The sequence below is a fragment of the Hyperoodon ampullatus genome (assembly GCF_949752795.1).
Source record: "Hyperoodon ampullatus genome assembly, chromosome: 6".
NCBI classification, from domain to species: domain Eukaryota; kingdom Metazoa; phylum Chordata; class Mammalia; order Artiodactyla; family Ziphiidae; genus Hyperoodon; species Hyperoodon ampullatus.
In genome coordinates, this window is record NC_136919.1 from 116145047 (window position 1) to 116158967 (window position 13921).

The following is a 13921-nucleotide window of genomic DNA, read 5'->3' on the forward strand; positions in this document are numbered from 1 at the left end:
CTTTTTTTTCCTCTCTCCCTCACCCATCACCACACTAAGCACTATATTGTTATATTAACCATGTTTGATCTACAAAAATGAGAATTTCACATGGTTCAACCATGTTTATATGATTGAACATATGAAATTACACATTTTGGAAATAAAAAAGGTGGTTTCATACGGCTCAGCCTAATAATGTGTTATAAAGACATGACATATTTTTAATATTATTGAGTAATTTAAAAACATGATATCCTGAATCTGATGACATATGACCTAGCCACATTTTTACTGTTTATTGGCAATGAACCCTTGAGTAAGTCATTTAATAACCCTTCATATCTTAGAAGGGAAAATGATGAGGATACTAGTATAATAAATTATATTAATAAATATATAAACATGTAAATTATATACATAATAAGTTGTTATGATGATTATATCCATATTATATGGTTGTGAGGATCTGATTGGACTCTATGTGTGAACATGCTTTTTAAGCTGTAAGGTGGAACGTGACTGTAAATTACTCTTACTGTTGTGACCGTTATCATGTGACATTATTTACGCAATGGCTCTTTTGCCCTTGTGTCACTTGCAGGGGCTATTGAAGATGTGGTCCCTTCTGCACGTAGGGTACCCTCTCCACAAGGATGCATGGGAGAAATCTCTCCAAGGTCTCAGCCACAGAAAAATCAGGTTTCTCTTGAGCGGCTGCTACTACTACTACAACTATTGCTACTACTAATAACGTGTGGACATAAAATTTTATAACAAATAGCGCTTGTCTCTTTGCTTTACCATCTTGTAAGCTTCCGAACCAAAGTAATGACTCCCTTCAATAGACCAAACGGCATCCATACTAACCCTTGGATTCATCTAATTTTCTGATACATATTTTTTTCTTTTATCTGTTTCTTATAGTTTCTATTTTACACTTTCATACTGCCCATCTGACTATTAATATTCCCCCAGAACATTTTTGGAACAAGAGAAGGTAAAAACAAGTAAGTAAGTAAATAAATAAATAAATGAAGCAAGCAACAGTTTGTTTTCCTCGGTCCCTCTGATCTCATTGATCTAATTGGCCATCTGACAGGACACCATGAAGAACTCATGTCTTTGCAGCAATGAGATTTTAGTTGTCCTGGGAGAACCAACCTCTGCTGCTTGGCTACTATATCTTCACCGCACTTAGTAGAGTGTTGAGTGTAATGAATTGAACAGATAACCCAGAAGTAACTCCTGGATGTGTGTCCCCAGGGAACCACAGGCCCAAAGGCTGAGAGCGGTGGCCTCCAGACCCTTGGCACCACTTCCCGAGCTGCGGCAGAAATGGCCTTGACTCACCCTTGTTCCTGGCATGAGGGAACCGCTCTGGGCAGCAGAGCCTTGCAACAAGGTACAGCATTTCAAGGACACTCCACTCAATCACTCAGGCTCTCCACGGTGGCTTCTCCCCCAGCCTGAAATATTCCCTAAGTAGCCTCATCTTCTGTGAGGTTCCTGGGTTCATTGTGCAAGGTCCCAGCTTAGCCCCCAAAGCCACCCGAACGAGTTTTCATAACTTTCTAGAACGTCTAGCTTGCTGCTAGCCCACAGATTAGGACTAAGAGCTTCTGTCCCCATATATTACACTGTCACCGGCAGTCAAGCTCCGTCTCTCTGGAGGTACATAAGGGAGGGGAGAGCCATGTAACAAAGTGAAAAGGGAGATGGTGTGTTACACAGAGTAACCTGAAGTCATCAACTCTGTGTCCAGATTCTTGTCCTGCCCCATTCTAGCTGTGTGATCTTGCACAAGTCAGTTAACTGCTGGGGTACCTAAACTTCCTTGCCTATACTGACCTCAGAGAATTCTTGTGAAGAGTAAATAAAACACTACATCTGAAAGTGCCTCATGAAGAGTACACAGAAGGTTAACTGACTTGGAATCTTAATTCCTTGCTCTCATCTACACAAGCCACATCTGTTGTTTCCCTGTAAAAAGGGAATCGTTTCACTCCCTTTTCTCTCCCTTGAAAGGCTTTGAGTAACCAGATGAGCCCAAGTCCACTAAAGGAAAAGGACAAAAGGCAGGAAAGGACCACTCCTCCGTGTGTCAGTGAGATGTTGGAATGCTCCTCTGCCTCAAAAGGCTGAAGAGTAAAACCCAGGGACAGAGAGACAGGGAGAGCTGGAGGGATGGACAGGGCACTTACTTCCATACGGGGAGCCTGTGGGGGAGCCGTTCAGAAATCCTGGAGATCCTGGGACACCCAGGTTGGCCATGGGGACGTTGCTGTAGCCGTTCATACTGTTACTGGAGGTGCTGTAGTTAGACTGCTGAGGGGTAGAGCTGGAAGAGTAGCCCCGCGGAGAGATGCTGCTTGTGTTGCGGATGTATCCTGGACAACAGAGAAAGCCCGGATAAATGAACCTGTACACACACGGACACACACAGACACAGACACACACAGCACAGACCAAATATGGCAGCATAGGTCCACGTGGCCGCCAGTCTATAGAATTCCAAGTTGACTGTGGGCTGTAGTGGAAAAGCCTGCAGTTTGTCTTCACACTTTTTATGCCTTCCCGTCTCTTCCCCATCTCGCCCAAAACCATATCCCTGCAATTCCCCCCTTCCTCGTCTTTCCCACTGGCAGTCAACGTCTCCACCTCACACCAAGGAGTGAATGACTAACAGCAGTGTGCAGTGACACCTCCCAAATCCTACTTCATGTAACGCTAGAGCCCTCTGAGATACTGATGGGTGTCACTGAGAAAAGCGTTGTGTGGTCAAATAAAGCTTGGCAGATGGTGCGTATCGTAGCATACTGAAGATGCGTATATGAAGGGCCTGGAGAATAAATAAACCGGTTTAACTTTGCTAACCTAGTGTTTCCCAAATTTAACATAACATAGCGTCTTTTCTGGGTGTGATGGGGAAAAGGCATCCTAATAACATTTCAAGAGGTGCTAGCACTCTGAAGATCACAGCTATAGAAGTCTGAAGTTGTTACCATGCCCTGCTGTGTGGGGTGGGGAACATTTTCATTTAAAATGCATTGACGGGCTTCCCTGGTGGCGCAGTGGCTGAGAGTCCGCCTGCCAATGCAGGGGACACGGGTTCATGCCCCGGTCCGGGAAGATCCCACGTGCTGCGGAGTGGCTGGGCCCATGGGCCATGGCCGCTGAGCCTGCACGTCCGGAGCCTGTGCTCCGCAACGGGAGAGGCCACAACAGTGAGAGGCCTGCGTGCCCCTCACAAAAAAACCCAAACAAATAAATAAATAAATAAAATGCATTGATAAGTTCATCTAAATGGGGTGTTCTTTCGAAATAATGCCATTTGCAGCAACATGGATAACACCAGAGCTTATCATACTAAGTGAAGTAATTCAGAAAGACAAAGACAAATACCATATGATATCACTTATATGTGGAATCTAAAATATGGCACAAATGAACCAATCTGGGAAACAGAAAGAGACTCACAGACATAGAGAACAGACTTGTGGTTACCAAGGTGGAGGGGAAGTAGGGGAAGGGATGGATTGGGAGTTTGGGGCTAGCAAATGTAAACTATTTTATATAGGATGGATAAACGACAAGGTCCTACTGTAGAGCACATGGAACTATATCCAATCTCCTGGGATAAACCATAATGGAAAAGAATATGAAAAAGAAAGAATGTACACGTGTATAACTGAGTCATTTTTCTATACAGCAGAAATTAATGCAACATTGTAAATCAACTACACTTCAATTTAAAAAAATAAGTTAAAAAAATAAATCAATGGGCTGTTCTTTGACCAAAGACTTGGAAGCATCAGCAATTGAATGCATGGAGATCCAATCCAGAGTGGGATGAGTCCTCCCCATACTTCTGAAACCCCAGCACAGAGACCTCACCTAATCGATCCTGAAATAACCCACATAGGATAACTGTCTCTAAAGCTATTTAAGAAATGACCCAAATTTAGGGGGGAAAAAAAGGTAATAATATGTCCCACCCATATTTCTGTAAGGAGAACTCACCCTGAGCATGAGACTGAGGAATTCCCTTGCAATGGATGACAGAATTAGAAATAAAACTATCCCAAGGTTAGGTACATCAGCAGAAACATTTACTCCTTTTAAAAAATGATTTATGATAAATTTAGCACCTTAATAAAATCAACCTCGATGACAAAAACCTTTACTCAATATGCTTTACATGTAAAAGCACTGTTAACTGTGTTGCTGTATTTATATATTTGTATACATTTGCATATATATATATATATATATATATATATGAGATAATACACAAATAGAAGTTACCAAACAAATCTAAGCCATTCACCCTTGGCACTAGGAATTTGGGTGCAATTAACAATAATAGCAGTAACTCAGCTTCTTTCCATTATTCAGTTTGATGATCACAATAGCAGAAGTGTAGATTTTATTCAAATAATACCTGTAAATCTAGTTTTAGTAATCCTAAACTCTTCTAAATTCACAATACTTAATCTTATTCTTAAATGTTTCCAGTTAAAGGATTCTGCCAGGTACCTAAAGAGCTTAAAGTCTAACAATACACCTAATGTTGAGATAGATAATCCAATGATTGCATTGCTTATCTGGGACACACTCTTTTTTTTTTTTTTTTTTTTTTTGCGGTACGCGGGCCTCTCACTGTTGTGGCCTCTCCCGTTACGGAGCACAGGCTCCGGACGCGCAGGCTCAGCGGCCACGGCTCACAGGCCCAGCCGCTCCGCGGCACGTGGGATCCTCCCGGACCGGGGCACGAACCCGCGTCCCCTGCATCGGCAGGCGGACTCTCAACCACTGCGCCACCACGGAAGCCCTGGGACACACTCTTTTGATGGCATAGGAATCAAGCTTTAACTCCTTCCACTCCAGCAGAACCAGCCTTTTAAATGTATAAGACGTTTGCCTTTTGACTCTGAGAAAGGTAGTACCTTGATTGTTTCCCTGTGTTGACTCTGAGATGCTGACCCCAAGCTGGCTGCCGTAGGAATTGATGCCCATCATGCCACTGTGAGCCGGAGAGCTGGAGAGAGCTGGGATCTGGCTGGGATTCCTGGGGACACTGTACAGGGCTTCAGCGATGTCTGCGGCACGCTTCAAAATGATGTCCTACAAAGTGGCAGGTTGAGGTGAGTGTTTTTATCGAGCAATAAGAGATAGACCCAAGAGAGTGCAAAATGCGAGCACCTCACCTGGTTATTGTGTGGCGTCCCATAGAGCGCCTCCACCAGATCTGCAGCTCTTTTCAACAGCATTTCCTAGAAAAAGAAAAGAAAGCGTGGGACATAAGCAAAGGTAAAACCCAAAATGGTCAACACAAAGGAAAATTACATATAAAAATTGAAAGTCCAGGCACCCCCCTAACGTGTAAGTAACTCGCCAAGAGGTCCTATATTTGGTTTGACAGGTAGAATAGAATCACACGCATGAACCCCCCTATAAATGCGTATCTACGTGAAATACTTCTCAATAAAAGGGCTCCATAAATAGCTTGGCTACCTGAACAAAACACAACCACGTTAAGGGTAAAGTTAGCTAAAATTAATAACGTCATGGGGGTTCCATTAAAAACTACTTACAGACCATTCCATTAAAAAAATCTGGTATTCTAATTAACCAAACAGTCTCAAAATGATTGATTGACCTGAGTTTAGCTGCTTGCCAAGGAGTTGTCCAGAGTACTGAAATTATCTTGGCAATGTCTTCTGCAAAATTTTACTCTAATAAAGATGAATTCTTTCAGTAATATTTCCCCCTGTTCACTTTAACCAGAGAGAATTAGTAACCAGTAATCCCTTTCCTCTCATTTTGTCTTTTCCACCTTCTGTTTTTAACGGCCTTTTAAATTGCTATTAACCTACTTTCCAGATATCATCTAATTTAATGGTGGGGCTGGGGATTTTTCCAAGAGGAAAATAAAGGTGTGATGCAGAAGCAACTGCGGTACTTGAATTTCACTCACACTACAGAAAAGAGAACGTGGCATTTTATAATGTATATGCTTAAAATGTAAATAAAAATGTTAAAATTTCATAATTTCTCATTAATTAATACCTAATAAATTGACGTATTTTTAAATAAAGAAAGCTAAAATAATGGGCCAGATTCACTATATAATTTTTGTGAGCAAGTTCATTTGAAACGGATACATTTCATAGAAATTATATATGGATGTGTTTTCACTTCCTTAAATATCTGTGCACGTACTAGGGCTTCAGTGAATACTTGATTGTGGATTACTATGTCCCTGTAATTACGGGTAAACAAAATTACGTTTAAATACAAAGGAATGGGAACTTATACTTTTAAGCAATTATACAGTTATTTATTTTCATAAAGTTGGCAATGTTTTATAAGCTGAATAATTGTAGTGTGTTTGTTTTATAGGCCCAAATTTTCAGATTTCATATTTCCTCAGAGATTGATCATAACATATTTCACAGTTAGTAGATATTTTATGCGCATCTTGTATCTCCAGCTCAGCCAAATTTCAATGCCTAATTTAATTTTAAAGAGACTTAAGTCGCTAGATTTATCTGAGTTTGCTGAAATTCTCCAAGAAGGTTTTCACATGTCATTTTCCAAAGCATCTTACCTTAGCTAATCTCTCAGGATCTCCAGGATGCCTTGGGATGACTTTCTGCAGTCTCTGAAAGCCATAGTCTATGGTGGGTTCATTTAATGCTGAAAAACAAAAGTCTTCTTTTTGAGTATATAAACTGGCCATAAAGCAAAGCTTCTAATTAAGTCTGCCATGGGTAATAGAAAGGTCTCCAACGTTCAGGATTATTATAATTATTTTATCATTTCTGCCTTAAGTACACACACTTATCATTCTCTGCTCACTCTCGAATAATCAGAAACATTACACAGTCAACCATATCCCATCCCAGCTTCTTAGGAAGACGATAAAGTACCTTTACATGCTTTTCCCATCTTCCCTCTTTGCCTTCTTCCCCAGTATGCCTTCATCATCTAGTAGTTCTTCTCCTAAACATCACTTTTTCTTAATTATGCTCTTAAATATTTACGTTCATACATATATAAACCTTCTGTGAGTTTATTCTCATAAAACCCTCTATGCATAATAGACTTTCAGAATTTTCAATTATGTTTTGTTTTGTTTTTGTTTTTTTTTTGCGGTACGTTGGCCTCTCACTGCTGTGGCCACTCCCGTTGCAGAGCACAGGCTCCGGACGCGCAGGCTCAGCAAGCCATGGCTCACGGGCCTAGCCGCTCTGCGGCATGTGGGATCTTCCCGGACTGGGGCACGAACCCGTGTCCCCTGCATCGGCAGGCGGACTCTCAACCACTGCGCCACCAGGGAAGCCCTCAATTATGTTTTGTTACACATACGTTCACTTCATGTCAGGCTTCACCAGATACTGCCAAGTTCCATAGGAGCAGAATTCACGCTTACTTTGTTTTGCCACTGTGTTCTCATTGTTGGAGACAGAGCCTGGCACATAACAGGCACTTAGTGTCAGCAATTGTAAACTGAATGAGTGAGGGAATGAATGAATGATCTATTTTGGCATTTCTACTGCGCTAAAGAGTTTGGGGGGTTGATTCCTTTATCCTTTGTCCGTCTTTCCTCTCCTCCTTTACTTTTAAAAAATTTGTTGCTTATATTTTATGGTTTTAAAATTAATGCATGATCAAAGTAAAGAAAAAAGATATAAAGGGTAAAATAATAATCACCTGCACTCCCATTAGGCAGCAGTAAACACAGGAGGGTGTATTTCCTTTTTAATCTTACTTTTTGCATATATGTTTTATAAATATTTGTTTCTTTTATTTGAACTCTCAAAGCAACACCTTTTATTTAAAGAAATTATTGAACTTTTTAAATATAGAAGCAAAAATAAAATCATCCATAATCTCACAATTTTAGAGATGATGTGGGTTGACATTTTTGCTTATACCCTCCAAGATTTTTTTTTTTTTTTTTTTGCGGTACGCGGGCCTCTCACTGTTGTGGCCTTTCCCGTTGCGGAGCACAGGCTCCGGACTTGCAGGCTCAGCGGCCATGGCTCACGGGGCCAGCTGCTCCGCGGCATGTGGGATCTTCCCGGACCGGGGCACGAACCTGTGTCCCCTGCATCGGCAGGCGGACTCTCAACCACTGCGCCACCAGGGAAGCCCACCCTCCAAGATTTAAACACACACACATACTTAAAATTATTCAGAGCATACTATTCATACCATTACATAACCTACTTTTTATCCATTTAAAAATATATCAAATTTTCCCCCAGGTTATTAAATATTCTTTTATAACATTATTTAAAATTCCTGCATATTTTTCCATGACATGGTCTGTAATTTATTTAAATGGCTTCCTAATGTTTGGCATTTAATGTGGTCCTAATTTCTCATTATTATAAAAATCAGAGCAAAAATTATCCTTTGTGCATAACTTTAATTCTTTCAACTGGAAAATTCTAAGAATTAGAATTACCAGAGCAAAAATTATGATTTATATTTAAGGCCTTTCATACATACTGTCAGACCACTCCTCAGAAGAACATATAAATTTATACTCCCTCCAGCAAGGCATGTGGTCCTTTTAACTTACATTCCTTTATTCATCAGAGAGGCTGACGTTTTTTTCTTACACTTGCTGATCATTTTAATTTTTTCTTTTATGAACAGCTTATAATACTTTCTGCACTCTTTTCTATTGAGAATTAGGCCTTTTTACTTGTAAAAATACTTTACATATTAATACTTTTAACACTCTGTCACCATGTTACAACATTATGTCCAAATTTGTCCTTAGGTATTACAGGTAGAAAGACCATCCCAACTCCAAGATCTGGCAATTCACACACACACACACACACACACACACACACACACACACACACACACACACACACACACACACACACACACACACACACACGGTGGGGGGGTGTTGCATATACATACATATACATAAACGAATTCTTTAGGTCCACCAGTAAAATGTGTACTGTTCATCATACAGGTAATAAGATTTTTGGTTTTCATTTTTTGCTATGTATTTCACTTTTTGTTGATTTTATTGTGAATATGATTACTCCCTCATCATATTTTCTAAGAGTTTTACTAGCACCTAGAAACACTTTGGTTGATTTGTGTCTGCACAGGCAGTGTGTGTGAGGGTAGTGTGTGGTAGTATATACTATAGTCATTAAGAGAATCAGCTTTAGAGTCAAGTAGATCTTGGGTTTAAATTCCAGCTCCGCCATTAACTTCTGTGAGCTTCTGTTTAAAATCCATCTCATGGGTTTGCTGTCAAAATTAAATGAAACAATGTATAGCATGCCCCCAGCACAGTTCTTTGCAGGTAAAAGATCTTAACCAATAGTAGTTGTCTCTTATTTTGTAACCAAACCCCTGACAGGTGTACTTATTTTTTCTGTTCATTCTTAGGCTTGTACATTCAGAGCATCTATATGTGATGATCATTTTGTCTCCTTTTGATAAGTATATTAATTCCGTTTAGTTCTCTGAATCCCATTCTTGTATTGGCTAAAACTTCCCAAAAAGTGTCTGAAAAGAGGATGATAGTGGATATTCTTGCTTTTTTTCCTTTAAAGTGGGAATGACACTAACACTTCAGCACCAAATGTGATGTTGGCTATTTGAGATAGATATTAGTTATCATGTTTTGATAAGGGCTTTTATCAGGACTTCTTAGAATTTTAGGAAATTACAGTCATATGAATTTTCTCCCTGGACCAATTTAAATTGTATTTTAGAGTAGATTTCTCAATATTTCACAATTAATCCTTGACTCATGGATGTGGTATATAATTTGCTTAGTATACTTCTGAATACAATTTGTTAATGTTTTCTTATGATTGCTGGTGGGAGGATGAAATCAATTACATTACTGAGAATAGTGCCTGGCACATTTTAAGCCCTCAGCAAGCATCTGTTACTATTATTGTTGCCGGGCATTTGTGTGCCCATGTTAATAACTGGGACAGCGTGCATGGTGTTGTCGGCTTCTGAATTTTTATTGTATACCAGCTTTGAAAAAATAGATTGAGAAGCTTTCTATATTGTATCCTATGCACTATAAAACTTATATTGCATGGATATTATCTCTTGACTCAAAGTTTGAAAGAACCCCTGTGAAATTGCTCTTGTCAAAGTCACCAATAACATCTTAGCCAAACCAAGAGGAAATTTTCCATTCTTATCTTAAACCCAAGTTAGCATCTGACCCTGGAAAAACTCTCCTGCTGGAAATACTTCCACTCATTGGCTTTCCTGAATGCACACTGGCCTGTTTCACCCCGCCGCTCCACTCAGGCAACCTCAACCTACGTTGAGGACTGCTCTTCCTCTGTCTGATGCTTCTTGTTGCCAAGGCAGTCTTCTGCTTGCCCATACATTCTTCCTCAGCAACCTCATTAGTGCCCCCAGGATTCCCATGTCAGGCTACATGCTATGACAACTCTTTATTTCCAGTTCAGATAGCCTGCCCAAGATTCAGCCTTATTTATCCAAGTATTGGCTGGAAATGTCCACCTGGATGACCCATAGATTCCTGCCATTCAAGATACCCCAACCTCATGCTACTCACACTGAATAGCCATGAGCCATCAAGAAATCATGCACTTCATTAAGATTTTAACTGTTTTAGCATAGAATCTAATATAGTATTTGTTTAAAATTTCTACTCTCCTAGTTATGACGCTCCACACAGTCCCTCACCCCGCACCAACTTTGTTACAACATTCTGAAGAGTCCTGTTTCTAATTTTGGCTTCCTTTAGTTCCAAAGAGAATATCCTAAAGTTTCTAGGTGATTGAGTATTAAACTCTTAATTATTTATTCTAATTAATTGCACTGGATTCAAAAAGGTGGCCTGCAGAATACCTGCCTTTTGAAATTTATTAAGTTTTTTGTGAATTCATATTAGTCTTGTCTGTGTTCCCCGGGAAATGCTTTCAATGTATTATTTAATCTATCTTTTTTTTTTTTTTTTTTTTTTTGCGGTACGTGGGCCTCTCACTGTTGTGGCCTCTCCCGTTGCGGAGCACAGGCTCTGGACGCACAGGCTTAGCGGCCATGGCTCACGGGCCCAGCCGCTCCGCGGCATGTGGGTTCTTCCCGGACCGGGGCACGAACCCGTGTCCCCTGCATCGGCAGGTGGACTCTCAACCACTGCGCCACCAGGGAAGCCCTAATCTATCTTTTTGAACATATTATTTAGCATCTTTTATACATAATTGCTTCTATAAATTTATCCTTCCCCATGTTCCTGGTATGTCTAATAGGTTTTTAATGTATATGTTTTTCTCCAGTGATTAGGAAGATGCACATCCTATTTTAATTTAAAATAGTCCCTCTGGCTTTCTATAAAAGTATTTTATTTTTCCTAATTGTTTGAGTCTATGGAGCCCGTCCACATATAAAAAAAAACTGTTGCTTACCCTTAATTTCCCCACCTCATTCTCTTTTTGTTGATGGTTCATCCTGTTCAGCTAATATTCCTATTATTAGATTTTCTATGATCTGTCCCTTTAAGACACTAATTTTCATGTTTATGTTAAGCTTTGTCATCGTATTAACAATAATTCAGATACTATATGTTTCACTGCTTTTTCTGCTGACCAGTGGGCCTGTGGTACCCTAACTTTTCCTTTCTTGCATTCCTCACCGATCAGTTCTCCAGCAGTCAGCTTACCTCAGTAGGAATAAGGACTTAATTCTGCCAGGGCCCCTGAAACAAGAGAACGTCTTTCTGTTTTCCCCACATATTAATGACAACGTCTCGGGACATGGAATTGTTGAGCGGACTCCTTCTACTCAAGATCTAGTTTCTGCTGTGTCGCTTGTTCTCACTCTGGGGGAGGATCTGGGAGGTTCTGTCAGGGTTTCCCCCATTATTTCCTGGCCCAGCTCTTCTTTTCCCACGAGCGGAATGTCACACATCCTCCAACACAACCCCATCTGCACACATCAGCACAATGGCACAAAATTTCTGGCATATTGATGAGACCAGCCTAGCTTCACGCACGAATACCAGATTTCCCTTATTTTTATGTTTTCTTGAAAATATTCTCCAATATATCCTGGGGATGGGGGCCGATTAAACACTTGTACTCAGATTACCATCTTACCCAGAAACACATGTAAGAATAGCTGTGTGTATAATTGGAATCATTCCGTAAACTGGTGTGTTTTTTTTTTCTCCACTTAGCACTATAATGTCAGCACTTTCTGAAGACTTTTTCTTTAATCGTAGGATTTTTAGTGGCTATAATACTCAATAATGAAAATGGTTACGATCTCTGTTAGAATGAAGGTTTTACCATGTTACAGGCATTATGCTCATGCCTTTTACATATATTAGCTCATTCAACCCTCATTACAACCCTAAGACATGGATTTTATGCCCATTTTAAATGCACCTCTGGGCGGTAAAGGTGGGATCTGTACCCTGGATTCTATCATTTCAAGGCCTGTGCGCTTCATCTTTTCTGCTGTAGAGCCAGAGGTGTCATTCCAAGCCCCCGCTAGATATGCCAGCAGCCCCCACCCCCGGGCCAAAGGCTACCCCTCTGTCCTTCGCTACTGGACTGGAGCTGACCAAGGGCAGAGTGTTGAACGTGGCCATGCTACCCTCTGCTCCCACCCACCCACTCCCTGCACCGCCTTCCACCCCTCCCCAGGCTCCCTCTGCAGCTCCTAGCAAAGGGCAGATCAGACAGTGCAGCCCTGCGCAGAACACTGAGGGGGAGAGAAGCCCCATTTGGTATCAATCAGCGAAGACCAACAGCGTCCCAGCGCTGCGGGGTGAGCAGACTTAGTGAGAAAATGGTCTAAATCCATCATAGCCTCGTCTTTTTTCAAATATGCACCATTTCATTACCTAAGATGCTGATTTTCTTACATGGAGAAAACGGAGATTTTAAATATGGGTATACTCACACTGTGCTGAGCATAAAGTACGGGCATATCCGAGAAGGCAGAGAATCTAGCCACCCTCCCCAAGGTCCCCGCCGTCTCCATGACTGTCCTTGGCCCTTCTCTTCCATCTGCACGGGGAACAGGTTCTCGCTCCCTCTCACTAGAGCTCTAGCGGTCCACCCTCAGCCGCCACTAACCTCCTGATTCCTGGGTCCTTCCTGCTGCTCACAAAGGAATCTGCTAAAGCTGGGCTCTGATGGGCACACGTAATGCTTTCTCTCTCATAGACTTTATCACACGGTTGTACCCACTGTTGTCCCTGTTAGATGAAAACCCCCAGGACACAAGGGTGATGTCTGGTTCGTCTTGTCTGCCCTCCCCTCCTCGCTCCCCACCTAAGTCCGAAATAGCAGACTCTCCTGACCACACTGGGTTAGCAATTCACGTTTTAAACTGAATAAGCAGAACAGACATACTCATCTATTTCTCACGTTGAGTGTTTTCTGGAGGCTCCTGCCAAACTTCACAGGCATAACCTGTGGATGGGTTCTGTGTGCATCCAAGATGAGAAAGACAGGGACACACACCGTCATGTATATCTATATGGACAGGGAATAATCACACGGGTGTGCCTGTGAATACACACGCACACACACACACCATGCCACTTAAGTGCAATTGTGAAGTAAACATCATGAAGTCCATACTGTTTACTCAACACCAAACTGTAAGAGGAAACATCAGTCAGTCCCTCAAGGGTTCAGCCTTCAAAACATCAGGATTGCACTGGACAACTTTTACTCTGGTTCCAAACTCACGTCGCATCAGACCAGTTGTTCGGCCTCACCTTGAGTCCCAGCTTCCCCCCTCCCTAGGTGTTCTCCGACTTTTCAGGCCTGGTGTGAGCCAAGTGTACCTCAATTAGCTAATGAGGTGCCCGAGACCAGCACCAAGACTGTCTCTAAGGGCCAACCAGATCATTAACTGCCATCATCAGTGTGAATTTACA

General features: G+C 41.4%; 1 protein-coding gene across 1 annotated transcript in view; it reads right to left on the reverse strand.

The window, feature by feature from the left end:
- Positions 1-13921, reverse strand: part of EBF2 (EBF transcription factor 2) — a gene marked incomplete at both ends in the record, with an annotated part of 191847 nt that overhangs the window by 11758 nt on the left and 166168 nt on the right. The window contains 4 exons of the mRNA XM_079705890.1: positions 2184-2369; positions 4929-5106; positions 5190-5255; positions 6593-6681. Coding sequence (XP_079562016.1) covers positions 2184-2369; positions 4929-5106; positions 5190-5255; positions 6593-6681 — 519 coding nt within the window. The remainder of the gene's footprint in view (positions 1-2183; positions 2370-4928; positions 5107-5189; positions 5256-6592; positions 6682-13921) is intronic.